Source organism: Misgurnus anguillicaudatus, chromosome 8, assembly GCF_027580225.2.
Source record: "Misgurnus anguillicaudatus chromosome 8, ASM2758022v2, whole genome shotgun sequence".
Classification (NCBI taxonomy): domain Eukaryota; kingdom Metazoa; phylum Chordata; class Actinopteri; order Cypriniformes; family Cobitidae; genus Misgurnus; species Misgurnus anguillicaudatus.
This window is the reverse complement of record NC_073344.2, coordinates 25,656,243-25,675,000: the sequence shown is the minus strand read 5'-3', so window position 1 is coordinate 25,675,000 and position 18,758 is coordinate 25,656,243. Positions and strand designations below refer to the sequence as shown.

General features: G+C 36.6%; 1 protein-coding gene across 2 annotated transcripts in view; it reads left to right on the top strand.

Annotated features, from left to right (window-relative positions):
- Positions 1–17,760, top strand: part of LOC129451068 (zinc finger E-box-binding homeobox 2) — a 32,916-nt gene extending 15,156 nt beyond the window's left edge. For both annotated transcript variants that reach the window (XM_055214117.2, XM_055214118.2), the window contains 7 exons: positions 5,182–5,385; positions 8,457–8,633; positions 8,970–9,157; positions 9,236–9,344; positions 10,768–12,083; positions 15,701–15,884; positions 15,972–17,760. In XM_055214117.2, coding sequence (XP_055070092.2) covers positions 5,182–5,385; positions 8,457–8,633; positions 8,970–9,157; positions 9,236–9,344; positions 10,768–12,083; positions 15,701–15,884; positions 15,972–16,474 — 2,681 coding nt within the window. In that variant the 3' untranslated portion in view covers positions 16,475–17,760. The remainder of the gene's footprint in view (positions 1–5,181; positions 5,386–8,456; positions 8,634–8,969; positions 9,158–9,235; positions 9,345–10,767; positions 12,084–15,700; positions 15,885–15,971) is intronic.
- Positions 17,761–18,758: the final 998 nt, after the last annotated feature.

Here is an 18,758-nt window from a genome sequence, read left to right as displayed (position 1 = left end):
AACCTATTTTAAATTTGTACAAACAGGGAATGAGTTTGAAGATGAGTGTTGAATGATTGATGTGTTACAGTCAATTTTATGTTTTGAATGAGAAAACAGAGCCGTTCGTGCTGATGTCATTAGATTGATTTACTTTAAAACTAAGAAATACACGTGTGTTATATACTGAACATTTATGACTGTGTGTTTTATTAAATATTCATCCTGATACAGAAGATGCCGGAGGCCGTAATCCGTGATGAAGCATTAGATCAAATTGTATCAATAATATTTCACGTATGATCTCATAAATGCAATACAATCTATCATCATTAAACAAAAACAAAGAGCAGATGTATATTATTTTTGTATCTTTTTGATTATCTGACCGTATTTGTTTTATTACGCTGTGACAGTTTGTATAATAATGGATCTTCATCTATCAGAAGATATTTCTTGAACTGCTGTATTGACACACAATGCGGTCCGCTGTGGCACTACACAGATTTATTGGCTGAAAGAGAATCTGCTCAGTCCACGCAGATAATTCGAGTCGTCTCTTCGTGATGAATCCAGCCAAACCGTCACTCCATTCTGCAGCAAATTATCCTCCAGCGGCCCGTAATGCAATACAGGCCCGGTTCTGTCTGTCTTCACCACCCCTACTGTATAAAGTACAGAGGAACCCCAGCGCCCGCTGACAATCAATCTGAACAAAGCAAAGAGATCTGTCGTGATTGTGCATTATTTTATTTGATAAGACTGCAAACAACTGTTTGTCATTATCTTGTGAGATTCTGTATAACTCAGTGGTACGGCATTGCGTTAGTAGCACAAAAGGTCATGAGTTTGAATACACATACTGATAAAGTGTGTTCCTTGTAATGCACTGTAAGATGCTTCCCAGCAAGCAAAAGCCAAAATTTGATCTGTCAGTAAAAGTCTAATAGACGTCTAACTATAGTCCAAGAATAGATGATGCATATATGTTTTGAACATGTAAAAGAAATGAAAGCAAACACCTTGGACATCTGACTTTTGCTTACATGATGGAATATAATACTTTTCCAAGTTATTTTTCCAAAAATGACATGTAACCAAATTCAAGGTTATTTAAGGTAGAAGTGGGTTACTCATAACCGGACTATTTTGGGTTTATAGCTAGCCATCTCGGATTTTGGTTGCTGGGTTTGGATAAAAGAGTCTGCATAAATGTAATATAAATGTAAATTCTTAAAATTTTTCACTGAATCACAGTTCAGCTCATTCTAAACTTATAGTGGCGGTTTCCTGGACAGGGTTTAGATTAATCCAGGACTAGGCCTTATTAATATTAGGTCATTTAAGAATTTTTTACGAAAATAACACTACAGATGTGCATCTTAATACAAAATGATGTCAACAATATATGTTAAAAGGTGTTTTTAAATTAGCTCACAAATGCATTTCGGTCTGGGTCTCGGATAAGCCCTGTCCGGGAAACTGTCTGATAAAAAACAATTAAAAACACATCTTTTCCAAAAATACTTGACATAGATATTGACTGCATTTCCATCTCTTCTATCTTTATTAAAAAAAATCACAAAATGTATTTTTCTCTCAACAGGTATTGTTTTGAAATAGTGAAAACTTTAACTTTGTATAAGCACTTCTTGTATTATTGCCTCTTTATGATCGCTTTACTGTTTCCTAATCGCTTTGGATAAAAGCGTCTGCTAAATGCCTAAATGTAAATGTAGTGTTGGAGTTTATCTGTGTGCTGCTGGACACTTTCAAAATCTCACCCATAAACCTAAATCTACTAATAAATCATAAAAATTCTCAGACAATATTTATATTTGTAACTTTTTTTAAATCACAAGAAACATAGTTTGAGTCTTGTTTGACACGAATGTACTGAGAGGATAAAACAAATGTACTGAAAGTGGTGAGACGTGAAACGTTGTGTGCCAATGGGTTTGATCCCCCCGTCTTCTGCACAGTCATAACTGGAAAAGGCCGCAGTCATGATATGCACAGTGTGTTTGTGTGAACTGCACGTGTTTAATGTGTCCTGTACATTGAGCAGAGATGCATTACACACACACACACACACACACACTCGCAGCATCATGCGTCAGCGCTGCATTGTTTGTTCCATTACACTCGAATTGAAACTGTAGTTTCCTGCGTGCTGTAGCAGCAGATATCTATTAGTCTCACACACACAGACACACAATACTGAAAATCAAACTCAACAACAACTTCTGAGTGACCTTTAGTACTCCTCACGGTTAAATATGTCTGTAGTAACTGTTTACCAGTAACTTACTGTAGATTTACATTTATGTTATTTATTGCCAACAGTTTGTTCAAAGTTAAATGAACATGAAAGATGAACAAGTCTTTATTGTTACAAAATAAAACTGTAAAATAACAGCATCATGCAAAGGATTCTGGGAGAAAAAAATCTGAAGGAAAAAACAGAAAATGGTTGATGAGGATTTCTGGTTCACAGAATGCTTTGCACGAGTAATTTTATAGTTTAATTCTGTAAAGACAAAGATCATGTTTAATGTTTATTTAACTTTTAACAAACTGTTGTATATAACATAAATGTAAATCTACAGTAAGTTACTGGCAAACATAACTACAGCAATATACAGTGTGGCTGTAATAAACATATAATACTGTAAATACACTTAAACATTAAACTCATAATAATCTTACATGAGTGTTTAGTCCTTTACATTGATTTTATTTTTATGTATAATTTAGCACATGTTTTTACCCAACATAAATTACTCATTAAAAAACACTAAAGGAGCAAAAATATATAAACAATGTCAACCCAATCATGTTAAATATTTTCTGTGAATTAGATTTCATTGAAAACTAAATTTTATCCTTTCTCCCGAGTTATGTGTTGACTATGATTGTGTTCATTTAATGTGCTATTAATAAGTAAATACAAATGTATACTTAAGTAGAGAAACAATCTCTCTGATCTCATCAAAATCATTTCTTTAAATGAATGAAATAATCCCAAAGATGAAGAGGTCATTAATGGTTTATTTATAAGTTAATGTGTGTCAGAGAATTTCTCAAGTAATGAGGCCAATATGACAAATACTGTGAAGTTTCACAATGTGAAAGCGACCCCACGCACAGCGTATGAGCTGATGTTTCGTTTCACACACAGATATGATCAGTCCTGTGTTTTATTAATAATTCTATTTTAAAGTAAAGGTCAATCGCATGACTGTGAAAGACGGACACACGATTTTAAACTCTAAATTAAGAAACCGTGCCATCTCACGTCTGCTGGGTTTCCGCGGTCCAAATAAAAATATCAGGCGTTTTAACAACTTTCAGGCCTTTATTTTCCCATGTGTCCTTCACACAAAAATACTGCACACCCACATCCCATTTGAGAAAATTATAATGCCGTGAATCTATTCATGTGTATTTATAAAAGCCAGCTGATAGAAATCACAGCCTGTTCTCCACTTAATCAACTTCATACTCAACATTTACAACATTTGAGTGATTAGACTCAATAAAGTTTCAAACACACAGCTGGGATTATGGAGGAATTCTTCATATAATGCTAAAGGGAATCATTGAAGTAAAAGAAGATTTGATTATTTTAGTAAACTGACGAGGTTTACGTGACATGATTTTCACACATTCACTGGTTTAAATTCCTGTTGTACACTCAGCATTCTGAGAAACTCTTTCTCACATGAGCATCTTAACTATCTTAAGATCATAATCTTAACCTTCTGATTAAAAACTAAACTTAAAACTATCTTATCTTCTTGTTTAATTACTGAAATGCTCCACTCGCAGATCACTTGCTTGTGTTGTTAATGTTCACATTATTTTTCAAACCTAAATAAAAGATTTAATATTGTTACACTGACAAAATAGCTAAAACATATATATATATTTAAACACTGCTAAAAGAAACCTTTAAACCTTTTTTGTATTTTCCAAGCCTAAATGCAGAAATATTCATTGATAAAAAAGAATCTAAGCCTCAGTACATAACACTGTATTATATTAAAGTCTGTATCATCTGATCTGTTTTCACAGTAACTTTACTTTTCTCAGTTTTGTTTTCGATGAGTTTACTGAACAGGTGTCAGCGTGATTTGTTAGTCAGTGGATTTATGAAGTTCATACGTAAAGGATAATATACAGGCAGCAGGTTGTTATGCAGAAATAATCCACACATTGTGATCAGTGTAAGGGGGTTTATTTCAACGACTCAAAAAGATGCGCTATATACGGGGTCCTTGAAATCCTTGAAAGTTTGTGAATCTGGGGGAAAAAATAAATGCCCTGGAAAGTTTTTGAATATATACATACATAGATGCAGGTCATTGACAGTGCTTGAATCTATTTTATGCAAGTAGTTTTTCTGGAAAAAGATTCATATTATTCCCTGTGTAGTGTAGGATAACATTATAAAAAGTCTAGACTTTTTAAGCACATTTGTTAAACTGTTCACTTTAAATTCTTATATCTTCTGTATGTGAATGTTGATTCATACCAAAATGCTTTTTTGTATAATTGTGTTTGACACATGAAAATGTTTCGGGTTACGTATGTAACTGTTGTTCCCTGAGAAGGGAACGAGACGCTGCGTCTCTCTTGCCATAATTTCTGCGTCCCTGTAACGCCGTCTTTGTCAATATTTCAGATAGCGATATACTTCCTGACTCCCGCGTCACCCTGTTTTTGTCGTTAAGCCTCACCATTGGTTGAATTTGATATACACATTCAGACACACTTACCCCTGGAGGCGTACCCAAAGTGTCACCGCAGTGACGCAGCGTGAGTTCCCTCGAAAAGGAACTGTAACAATGTATCTAAAAGGTAACACGATGTAACTTTGCTCTCACTCGAAATGTGTCCCACATTAGTCCTTGAATTTGAGGGTATTGGACCTGGAAAGTCCTTGAAAGGTCCTTGAATTTGAAGTTTACCAAGGTGTGGGAACCCTGTATATAAGTGAACAGGAAGGACTGGCGTATCATATGCTGGCATTGGAATTTTCACGACTTTTCACACTGCATGCTATTTATAAGTATTTCATGAGAATGGGTTGGTTATGAAAAAAATTCATTTTAAGAGGTGTGACCAAAGGGTCTGTTTTGTGCCCCTGTTCATTGGTGGTCATGTGATTTCATGTGTCCCGTGTCTTTCTGTTGTAAGGTGACATCGAGCACTGTTTGGGTTCTGAGGGGGAAGATGAAGGTGGAATTTGGGGGATGGAAGCTCCGGACAGCAGAGATGTTCAGGATAAAATAAGCGTCACGGCCAGCGAGAGTCCGGAGATCAGCAGTTCTCCGAGAGAAAGCTGGAGAGACATTGAAACTACAGCCAAAGACCCAGAACACACAGAACGCAGCATGTTCAGTAAGTTCTCATGAATACAACAACATCTTCTGTAAAGATTTTTACTCTACTGGAAAGAGGAACATCATCTAAAATCATGAAAGATTTGCATTTTTTCATAGACAGTAGCAGAAAAAAACTGTGTTGGAGTACCACAAGTATTCACCAATGTTTTTTTCTTTATATAAAAACCCAATTCAATATAAAAAGGGGTTGAATGGTCTTTATATATAATCTCATTCACACAGCACTTTGGTCCCTGAAAATTTCCGTAAAATAGTCTTTTGTGGCTTCTGTGTGAACACAAACATGTCCCTTAAATGCTCCCGTAAAGAGGACCTACAGTAGTAACATTGCCATAACATTCACAGAAAGCATTCTGTGTGAACAAGAGGCAAAAACAGGAGCGTGTCATAGTGAGGACGCGTGTGTCATCGCAACAAGTTTGACACAAACACAGATCAACAGTCACAATGAGAAATGACGGCAAACTAGACTGAAGCAAAGATCAGAGAGCTCAGCGCTGAAGATGAGATGACAGAACAGAGCATTACACGCTCATTATGATCTTGTCATAAACTTAAATGCACGCGCGTGGTTTCACGAGAGAAAAATCACGGATAATTATCAAACTTCAGACGCTGTGGTAAAAAAATACAAAGTGAAGGACTTTTAAATACATCACGTCTTTACAGGATCTTTACGGTGTGTGTAAATGAATGCACAGATTCCTGAAAATCTTTGTGTGAATGAACTAAAAACCAAACGATCCCGGACGCATTTTCCGTAATCTCTGTGTGAAAAGATTCAACCTAAATTGTGTTGAAGAAAATTTCCTTTGAATATCAATATCTATTTGTCTATATTAAAGGTTTCAATTAAAACCAAAAGAGTTTCACAGTCTGATGTCATAAAAGCTTTTTAAACACTCATCTGAAGAATCTACGAAACATCAAACATTTTAATATGAAAGGAAACGTATACAGTAACTCACTTCTAGGCTGTGTCAATAATAGCATGCCTACGTATTACTCATATTACTTTCTGTAGTATGCAAATCTTTTCTGTGCGTATAATATACGTGACCTACTACATACAGAGCACAATGTCAGCAATACTGCACTGGAAATTTTTTTTTTATAAGTTATGTCAACTTAATACAGGTAAAAACTTAAAATATTAAGTTGTTTTAACTCCGTGCTGCATTTTTGTACAATGTGCACACCACAAAAATACAATAAAAATGTTTGTTTGGTTGAGTTAAAGTGAACAGTTGTGATACTTTTTAAAAACTCAGCCTGATTACAAAGTTAATCTGGGACATATAAAACTCTAGTAAAGATGAGAGACATCAGTTTCCTGTAGATAATCCCACAGTCAGTACTAATGCAAACAAGACACGTTTGGTTATGATACATATTAGGTGTAATTCAAATCATCACTGTAGTCATGACTTTGATCTGCTTCTGAGACTTTACTCATTTTCTGCAGATATTACGGGTGGACATGAAACGTTTTACAAACGTTCAGATAACGCTGCAGTTTCTCAAAAACAATTAGCCGTGCTCATCAGGCAAAACTACACCCGTCAAAATATTTCCTCACATCAAAAGAAGTTATCGTCCTCGTCTGAAATCAGAACTGAGTGTTTCTCTTTTGTTTGATGAAGATCAAACGCTCGCACAGTTCGCCTGCGACCGAGTATTTACAGCGGCGGAGCGTTCGGCGTCTTCCACGGCCACATGAGAGAACGCTGGAAATATGATGCCAACATCTGCAAACATTTGTAAAATCATCTTCGGTGGCAGCGCTGGGTTGGCAGCTCTGCTTGTATTTCAGTCTTATTGGTTTCAAGGGAGAATTTCTGTAACATTTGAATGATTTGTTTTCTCCGCTCGTGATTCCAGTTACTTTCAGATTTTCCTCAAAAGCTTTTGTGTCTTTAACAAGAATCGCATACATCGGATGACCGCAGGATAATCTATAGCTGCAGAGCCCGACCGCATCTCATAAACTCAGTCTTCATTTAGCCATTTACTTCAGAGCTGTATGTAATGGACAAAACAACTGTAGGTTTTCAATTGGTTTGGCTTTAGGTCAGGGGTCTTCAACTACTCAGATTTTAAAAAGTTTAATATGATGTGAGCAAAACTTTTACCCCTATTTTTACGTTTTATATATATATTATTATTGTGTTATAACTTATGTTGTTTGTGTTACTTTTTTGCAATTTTCACAAAAATGTTATTTAATAAAAAGTTTTTCTTTAAATATACATTATAAACATCTAGGGGCGGTTTCCCAGACAGGGATTAGACTAGTTCTAGACTAAAATAAATGTAATAACTGTCCAAACTGAAAACAACTTGCACGGACATATCTTAAAATACATCAGTGCTCTTTGTTTTGCCTCAAAATGCACACAAGTAATAGTTTTAGTAAAGCATGTTCGATAAAACTAGTTATATTACATAATAAACTAATTTGAAGTTTATTTCAATTTATAAAACAAGGGAGCATCTACAGATCCAAAAGCTTAGTCCTGGCTTAAGCTAATCGCTATCCGAGAAACTGCTTTTAAACAAAACAAAACAGTTTTATGCTATCTTTATTTGTTCAACCTCTCCAATATGGGTAGGTTTTCGCAAAAATAACAAATTTTGCACAAAAAGTTGATATTTTTGTTAAAGATCATATTCAGAATGATGACCCAAACATACACGGAGAATTTACTGCTTTTGGATCTGTAGATGCTCCCTTCTTTTATAAGATGGATAACAGCGGAAATATGGATCGCTGTAAAAAATCTCTTTGGCGGGAAAGCATTTTTTTTTTTTTTGATGAGATCATTTGTCAATGGCAGGAAAAAGTAATTGCACGGATTTTAAATGAGATAAAGATGACTGGCAGGACACATTTGGCACACGGGCCATCAGTTGACCAACCCTGCATTAGTTTCTGCTTTTACATGCAATGCAGGACATGTTTATTGTAGATAAGTGAATGTTGAAATGTATTAATATTACCATTTCTGAATGTTTATATATATATTTAACAGGCCATGATGTCTTTTCTTTGTCGATGATGTTTAGGTGAGACTGACTCTCGTGTGATGGAGAACGACTCTATGGTCCCGTTAAGAAAAGCATCACATCTGTTCAGTCCGGCACACAACGGATCTGTGCATTCATTTCATTCAGATGCTCTTAATGGTAACCTGTCACCCGTCTGCTGGTCTCCTGGAGAACACCAGTCACCCGATGGCAAAGGTAAGCAGTTTCAGGTTTTTTGTGGCTCAAATAGAGCAAAGGTCATAGGTTCGAATCCCCCAAAAAAAATGCACGCTGACAGAAAAAAAAAGTATCTGAAAAATCTCCACTGTCTATTTGAACTAAAAGTGAAGTGAAATTACAAATACAAATGAATGAGCAAACAACGACCCATTTACCAGAGAAAGACCATGATGAATTAAGGGTTGTAGGTTGTATTTCATTAACTTTGAAAAGTTACAGAGCTGTAAATCTAATAAAATATCCTTCATTGTTTGCTTTATATAGTTATATTTGAGATAATATGGCTAAATAAATCTTGTAACTGTTGGACAGACGGTGAAGCCCCACAGGTGCACAGTCCATCCTGTCAGCGGTCATACAGACGTGATGCATCTCTGAGAGATCATATGAAGTTCTGTCAGGAGAGAGAAGGAGGAGAAAGTGTTTGTCCCGTCTGTGGTTACAGCACGCCGTACCGGACACAGATGGACCGACACCTTACACATCACAACCAAGAGAAGGTGAATGACACACATTAAACATCATGAAAAACATTCACAACATACTCAAAATAAGACTTATTTCTCTTCATCATCCAGAATTCATTGTCTGATTCAGCTGTGGAAAACAGAAAGTTTAAGTGTAATCAGTGTGGAAAAGCTTTTAAATACAAACATCATCTCAAAGAACATCTCCGCATTCACAGTGGTAAGAATCATTTCTATTAAATAAATCAAGACTTTATTGAAGCATGATGTGATTCTATTATCATTTGAATCCTCGTTGTACTTGTAATGCAATAAAACTCTTGTTCTAACTCTTAAAGTTTCAATAAAAATGAGCTTCAATACATCTGTCCTCATAATCTTTAATCAAAACACAAATCTCTGTCCCTCATAGAACGATCTCTTTTTACCTCCGGTCATATGGTGTGGCAGGTGGGGGGGTCTGGGAAAAGATCACAGTAATTAGCAATTAGCAACATGACCCAACTTCAAATGATCCAATCAGTTCTTGATTGACGAATTCAAGTCCCGCCCTACTTTTTAACATTTCAGAAGTCGTTTCACTCGAATATACTTCACCACGGGGAAAAATCGCTACTTCTGATTCATTTTGACTTTAAACTCTCATTAGTGTGATACAGTCATGAAAATCATCCTGTCCAGACAATCATTATTATTATTTTTAATTTAGTACAACCGATATCAATGATATAGAAATACAAATACACTTTTTTAAATTATAGATTTTTTTATGAAAATTTGCAATAAACCGATCTGTACCGATACCAGTGTTTGAATTCAGGGGGGGCTGGGGTGGTCCCAGGCCTCCTATAAGCATTGAGGGGACACCCTATAAAGCACAAAAATATAAATAAAGGGGGTCCCCTGGTTTTTATTAAAATGAAAATACTACATAAATTTAAAATTCTGGTGCTGAGCCGCCACAAAGTGATACTGTCCATTTTTTGTTATAATTTCACAATAAATGAATTCAAAAGATTTCTATCTGAAATAAATGTAAACTCTCAAGTACGCTGTTTTCTGGAGGAATTGACAGATTGTTAGATTTAGGATTGGGTTTCAAGCTACTTTGAGGGGTAAAATAAAGCATTAAGCCCCAAGAAGCAGTGGGTTACCAGTGCATTTTATAACAGCTAAGGGGCGCTGTTAGGCACGACGCGAAGCAGAGTTATAAAATGCACTGTAATCAGTACGCAGCAACAGTGGCGCAGTGATACTTATGTAAGGGGTCAAGGGTTAACTAGGGGACCCCCTATAACCTTTAACATAATTCAAATACTGGCTGATACCTATATTTAATTACATTGACATCTGCAGATACTGATAGATTTGCTTTTTAGTCAAATCATTATGTCATGAAATCCTAGAAAGTGCAGAGCGTACAAATGACAAATCTGTTGTCAATGTTGCACAATTTTAATAAAATCACACATTATGAGTTTTTCCGCCTCTTATGATCGCCAGAATATAATCTGACCTGATCAACGGCTGTTTTCAATGTCTTTTATCTGTCAATACCGATTATAGGCCAATACATGTCACAGGATTGTGTGGTAATTTAAATTGAATGTTTTTAAGTGTGAGTATTTGTGTCTGTGTTGTAGGTGAGAAGCCGTATGAATGTTCAAACTGTAAGAAACGCTTCAGTCATTCAGGCTCTTACAGTTCACATCTCAGTAGTAAGAAGTGTCTCAGCGGCGGAGGTGCGTCAGGGAACGGAGCTCATTTTAATGGCCACTCCCACTCTCCCTATCTCTTCCCGCCCCCATCGTCGCCTCCGGTGATCGGAGGTAGAAACGGCAGCAGGGGTAAAGGCTCGCCGTACGGCCCGCTGGCTCACTACCCCATAGACCGGCTTCACGCACCGGGTCAAGATTCAGCGGTGCCAGTTTTACAGGCGGTCGAGTTGAGCAGGTCGTGGGACCCTACGGCAGATTTGGCCATGAGGACGGGCGTGTTCAAAGGCACCACTTTACTGCCGTTACTGCAGTCACGCAGCAAATTTGAGCAGCTGTTGCAGGAAATGCTTCGTAGAGAGGTAGGAGGAGAGGAACAAAAGACGGGCGAGGGTATATCGTGCCGTTGGTGTTCACAGTTGTTTCCCAGCGAGGCGACATTGATGCATCACGAACAGTATCAGTGTCGCAACAAAGACACCAACGACAGTCCACAGTCGCACAGATTCAAAGCCGAATCGCCCCTTAACTTCTCTCGACCGTCAAATCTGCCTTGCGACGCCCAGACGTCGCCCACCAACGTTGTGCCGTACAGAGACCTGACGTCACCCCAGCGGGCGTCCTGGCATTCTGTCCCACAACAGATTCTTGTGCCTTTACCAACACCGATACAATTAACTCAAGATTCCCCACATAAACACTGGCCAAATGATGAAAGCCAGAGGATGCCCAAACCCGTCGACACCCGGACATCACCGACGGTGCCTGAACGCCAACGAACCGTCGCCTCGAAGTTCGGCTCTCCGCCCCGTCTGGATCTGTCTGTCAATTCCACATCACCCTATCGATCGAGTCATCCGGTCTTAGGTTCAGGGCTCGTTCAGAGTGAACCCTTAGATCTCTCCGTACCCAAACCCAATTCTACATCTGGTGTGACAAAAGAATCCAGAGATCAAACGTGTAACGGCTTCTCGCCGCGCGGGGAAAGACGAGACAATGAAAATATGTTTAAACAACAGGTGGGCGCAGCTTATGCAGCATCACCGCTGTTCGGGAACACGGTTTTTAGCAACTACCCCCTCTTTAACCACATCATTCCAGGGATGGGACACAATGGTCTGACATCACTTCCTCTCACACCACCAGCAACGAGTCCAGGGTTTCTCTCACCTGTGGCCTATATGATGGAGGCGGAGCCTGAATCCTGGCTTAAGAGAATTCAACATGAAAGACATTCAATGATGGTACGACACGCACACATAAGATTGATTTTTACCAATCACTCTTTTAATACTCAAACAAATTGAGTATCAGAATGAGAAAGTGATATTAGCAGCCTGGTCTCACTGTTAAAGGTGCAGTGTGTAGATTTAAGCGGCATCTAGCAGTGAGTTGCTCAGTCCACCATTCACAGAAACGCATAGAGAAGCTACGGTAGCTGCCACAGGACAAACATGTCAGTGTCTAAGACAAAATACAATAGTGACAAACGCGCTTTGTAGAGCAGTTTGTCTGTTTAGGGCTTCTGTAGAAACATGGCAGCACAAAATGGCGACTTCCATGTAAGGGGACCCGTGATGCATGTAGATAAAAACGTCTCATTCTAAGGTAATAAAAACAATACAGTTTATTTTGTATCGTCTTTATACACCACTGATAATATAGTTATGTAGATTATATTGCATTTCTGTCATTAGATCTTTCTAAAATTTACACACTGCACCTTTAATAAGTAGTATTTTTTCAAAAACACAAACATACTTTTATGTGTGTTTAAACAGATGCTGAAGCGTACAATGTAAATGTATTTGTAACATTTAATCGTAGCATTATTATGTTTTTACAGCTGCAAAACGTAAAACATTTACAAATCTTTCATACCATAAAGATTGCTGTATATTTTCCCATTAACCATTTTATTGATAATGTGCCTTACCCCAAACCTTACCCTAAACACAAACCCTTTTTATACAAATATAAAAAATACAACATTCTTTTTATATTATGCAACGTAACAAACAGAAATGTGTAGGAAAATTTTAGTAACAATATTGCATTTATAAGATATTTTCAGCCGCTAATACAGTCCTATTATTATTAAAATCATTCTGTTAGAAATTAAAAGCATAACAGACAGACAAGTGTAATCACAATAACTTATTTATTGCCACATTTCAACAGCATTACTAAAAGTAATTAAAATGATAATGTGCAGTCGTGGTCCTCTCTGGAGTTTATGATGAAGTATAAAGAAATATAAAAGTTATTGAGAACGTTAATGCACAAAAACGCTTCTCTCTGTCAAGGCGTCCATTTCAAATTTCAAAAGTACATCGACTGAAAGACGGCAATGTCGCAAATCTGTGACATCACAGATTTGATATCACTGCCGTAAAGCAATGTGTCGTAAAACTTCTTAAGGTGCAATATTTAAATTAACATTCATAACGAATGCAAGATTTGATGTTTACGGTTGCTGATGAGAACTGGGATCAAGATCGCTGGATAAAGGGCTGAATTTAGATCTGTTCCTCGCAATCTTATGAATTTTAAAGTTGTTGATTACAACAAATCTTTTGTGAATTTATATTGTGTTTTAGTGTAATTATTGTTGCATAGGAGAAAACACCTTTGTGTGTCATGACAAACAAACTAAATATTACAAAATGGTTAAATGATTACAGAAATTTAAATATTATGTAAAGTCATGAACATTTCATTAGGTAAATAAATAAACTGTCTTAAATAAATAATATGACATGTCATTAATATGAGTAAGAAACGCCAATGCACGCAATTTGATTATTTATGCATAGGAATACATACAAATCTGTACGTCTGTAAAGCTGTTAATACGTAAAACGTATAAGTCCTGTCAATACATCGATATTGTCATTTTAGTGTGTTTTAAAATGTAAGTAAATCTATATTTGGTACAACCACACTTGACGTAAAAATGCACACGTATTCTCATGAGATCACGTTAGATTTTAGTCACAGAAGGAGAATATGAAGTATATACTTATTAAATATATAGACAGTATATACTCATCTTATTTTAACAGCAGACGTGCGTTGTGTTGTGTTGTGTTGTGTGTGTTGTGTTGTGTTGCGCGTCTCATCTGAGGTTGCAGATTTTGATAAATTCATTTCCTCTGGTTAAGTGGGAAAATCCCCTCATATGATTTTAAAGGGCAACAAGATTGTGCGTCCGGTCTATACACCTAAGAGTGACATCACAGCATTTCATTATGGACAATATAAATAATGTCATGTATGAGTTGACACACGAAATCCCCGTGAATTCAGAGCGTCTTTCTGACAGCAGTGATTCATGATTATTCATAGCTGATCACATTTATTAGTCAGAAGCCATTTAAAGCCAGAGTTCAGACATCTAGCCACAGATCTTTTAGCGCTTTTATTTCCACTGATGGTTTGGAATGGCACGACTGCAAACCATTATTTATTATACACTCGATATTCGCATCACATACCGTCTGTAAACTTTTGCTTTACCAAAGCTACAGCATTTTTATTACATTGCAAAGGATGATAATATTACCCTTACGGTGGAAAATGAAACCATATAATAAGCGTACTGGCTCGGTCGGATCAGCACGTTACATACTGTAAACCTAGACAAGTTTAAACAACATTAACTCACTGCCCTAAATGTTAAATCTACTTAAGATTGCTGAACAGGCCATTTGACATAAAATGTCTCGTTCCAGCAATATATTTTCTTGTTAGATTAACAAAACATTTCCTGTCAGTTAACAATATGAAAAACTTTATTTCATTTCAATCCACGTCTTATTTTAACATAGTTTAACATAGGCACGTATTTTGACAAGACGCATGATGCACATGATGAAACGAACACATATTTTGAATTCGCAGCCATCGGAAGAGAAGTCACCGACCACAACTGAGCAACAATGATAACACAAAATAAAATAAATTGATTCAACTCAACATTTCTTGTTGAATGAGAGAAATCATGCAATTCGTGCATTAAACTAAAACACTTGAGTAATGGAGGACATTTTTCAGGGTTTAATTTAAGTCTACTTATTTATTTGGGTTAAAACAAAATGAGGGTTAACCGTTTGGCACGGCAATGGAAAAGTGGCTTTTGTTTTTGCATGTTGTTTTTACTTAAAATCTCATAATTGTGGGAAAATCTTTAATGTAGTAAATATGGTAAAATAAAACATATCCAAGTTTTCATCCAAAATGATTATCTGTGCATTTAAGTTATACTTATGTGTAAACTCAGATTGAACCCATGACGTTTGCACTGAGCTACCCATTGAGCTAAAAGTTCATTCAAACCTCCAAAGTTTTCATTAAAGGTGCAGTGTGTAATTTTTAGAAGGATCTCTTGACAGAAATGCAAAATAATATACAAAACTATATTATCAGGGGCGTATAAAGACCTTTCATAATGAACCGTATTGTGTTTATTACCTTAAAATGAGACGTTTTTATCTACATACACCGAGGATCCCCTTACATGGAAGTCGCCATTTTGGGCCACCATGTTTCTACAGAAGCCCTTAATGGACAAACTTTTTTACTAAGTTGTCTCCGGCGATGACATGTTTGTCCGGTGGCGGCTGCCGTAGCTTCTCTATGTGTTTCAAAAGCAAGAGGTGAGCAGTGGACTGAGCCGTTGGTTGCAATTCGCAACCTCACCACTAGATGTTGCTAAAACGTACACACTGCACCTTTAAATAGAGAATAAACAAACACTGAGTTAAAGCATTTATGGGATGACACAGGTTTGTATTTGGCTAAATCTGCTTCGATGGGATTTCTGTAGCCCCCATCTGTTAACTTTGCCTTTTGTGTTCAGAATGAAGCGATGAATCGTGGAGGTCTGGAGTATCTGTCTCTCATAGACGATGGACTGGATGGAGAGATCGGCCCGGGTAGAAAAAGACTAAAAAAGACAGAGGAAGGATTGTACGCCTGCGACATCTGTGACAAAACTTTCCAGAAGAGCAGTTCACTGCTACGACACAAATACGAACACACAGGTACTTGAATGAACTCTTCAAACACCTAACCCTAAACATATGACCCAGACACAACACTAATAACAAACTCTCCATGTTTCTTTTCAGGAAAAAGGCCACACGAGTGTCCGATCTGTAAGAAGGCCTTCAAACACAAGCATCATTTGATCGAGCACAGCCGTCTGCACTCGGGAGAGAAACCCTATCAGTGCGATAAATGTGGCAAACGTTTCTCTCACTCGGGCTCGTATTCGCAGCACATGAATCACAGATACGCCTTCTGCAGCAGAGACGGAGATCCGGACGCAGCCGGAGAGGATGCAACGCTGAGTCCTGTCACGGAGCGCAACCCCGGCACTGACGCGCTCGCCTCGGCTTTAGAGGACAGCGGCGCTTATCTCAGTGACTCCAGTATGGAGGAAGATGATGAAGAAGAAAATCCTCTTAATAATCACATTCATGATAAAAGCATGATGACTGGAAACAGAGAAACGTCTGGAAGCTCCTCACGGGAGAGAGTGGGAGAACCAGAGGAGAACCAGCAGGAGAACCCAGTCAAAACAGAACAGAATGAGGACATGCAGAACGGCACGAGAACAGAGACAGAATGAGACGAGCGCTCGGGGTTCAGGACATTCCCAAAATTCCTATTCATTTGCTCAGTGGAGAAACATTTTAATGAATGGATGTACTGTGAGCTCTGAGGAGGTTTACTGAAGATATCTGCTCTGGAGGGTCACAATAGTTTTATATCAGTTCTTTTAGTCTATCCCAACATTTACAATGCATCATGGGATTGAGCATAAAAAACTTGAGAGAAATCTTCACCAGTGTTTACTAAAGATAACGCACATTCACTGACTGTATGACTCTTTACTGACGCGCTTAAATCAACCTCATGTGCCTCGGGTCAGAAATATAATGTGACTGTGAACAAAGACATCAGACTTTATAATTCATCTCTATGAGCCACTATAAGGGTTTACAATTCACTCAAGTATAAATAAATAAATAAATAAATAATGAATAATAATAAATAAAGTAATAAAAACGGAGGGTGAATCTAATGAAACACATCTGATGTGTCGTATTCAAGCACAATACCAAATGAAAGAAAGAGAAAAATATTTTTTGCTTAAAGAAAATGTTTGAGCTTTTAGGATGTTTTGCATAAAATATTATTTTTATATCAATTGTTTGTCATTTAAATTAAAATGAACTTTATAAGAATCACCATTAAGAAGTAAACTGCAGAACGGTGTTATGATCCTTGAGTTTCTTTAGGAAAAAATACAACTTTTCTTTCTTTAGTATTAAAAGCAGATTTTAAAAGCATTCTTGGTCGTGGAGGTTTAGTTAATGAATGGCTTCATAATCCTTCATACAGTCGCTCTAATGCTTTCTGTCTCATAATTATCTCAATGTGAACTATAACTCAAAGATTAAACACACTTTGACATCTATAAACTGGAAAAAATGAAAGATAATGACAGACATTGAAACCTCAAAACCCAGTTTTACTTTCTTTTTAGCTTTAAGTTGTTTATGCACTCAGGGTAGAACGGTGGATCAAATATTTGCACATTTTATACACCAAATGTGTTTTAAACACCCTTAATTCATTCATCGTTATTTTGAGAAATATTTTTCTTTTAAATATGCAGATGTTTTATGAGCCGATCTAACCAAAATCTAAATGATACCTGGTGCTCAAAACTCAAACACCACTCGGCTTTTCTACCTTCAATTCTTTGTTTACTTGTAAATTTGGACACAAAAAAAACTTTTATACATGAGTACTGTGCTGTATTTTCACCAGTGTTATTTTTTATATAAATTTCTACATTTTGTTGATACATAACTTTTGTAATAAAGTTGGACATATTTTGGATGACAATGTAGCAGTTTGTCATTGTACCCTCTTTATAAAGATAAAACACATCACATTTTCTTGTGAGGAGCATTTGTGCATGATCAAAAATGTCGTCGGTAGAAATGACAGAATTACTGCAGCACTTTGTAACTTACTATAGATTTAAATTAATGTTATTTAGTTCATTTTGTTCAAAGTCAAATGAACATTAAACATTAACAAGTCTTTGTCTTTACAGAATAAAACTATAAAATAACAGCCTCACGCAAAGCATTCTGGGAACCGAAATCTGAAAAAAAACAGAAAAAGATTTCTGCTTCCCAGAATGCTTTGCGTGAGGCTGTTATTTTATAGTTTTATTCTGTAAAGACAAAGACTTGTTAATGTTCATTTAACTTTGAACAAACTCTTGCCAGTAAATAACATACATTTAAATCTACAGTAAGTTACTGGGAAACTACAGCAACATTTTTACAGTGTGGTCTAAAAATATAATTTTGATATTACTTTGCATGTCCAGAAACACAACATTTGTAAGAAAATAAGAGTAAATGACATTGATCAGATGTTTATTACTGTAGCAGCCGACTGAAGATGTTTAGAGATGTTTTAATGCTTCTCTTTCTGATGACATTTTAGTGTAAAGTTTAGGGGAGATCCCGAATTTACTGCTGACTCAAATCTGCATCGAACACAAACTAAACCCACTGTGTGTCTCTCTGACGAGTATACAAAACTCATTTTACAATACTTTATTAAAAGGGTTGTGTTAAAACAACACATACTGCATTGGTTAAGTAAAGACGATATCTGGATTAACAGTGCGAGCACATTCATCATGAGATGTTTCAGAAGAAATCTTTCCAAACAGATGCAAACTGATTTTCAGTTTTTTTTATTCTAAAATACAGAATTAAAAAGGAAAAAGCATCAGTGGCACTACAGTATGTGCTGTTATGAACAGATTTTGTACAATATTATAAAACATGAACATGTTAGTAGAAACACATTCAAGATTACAG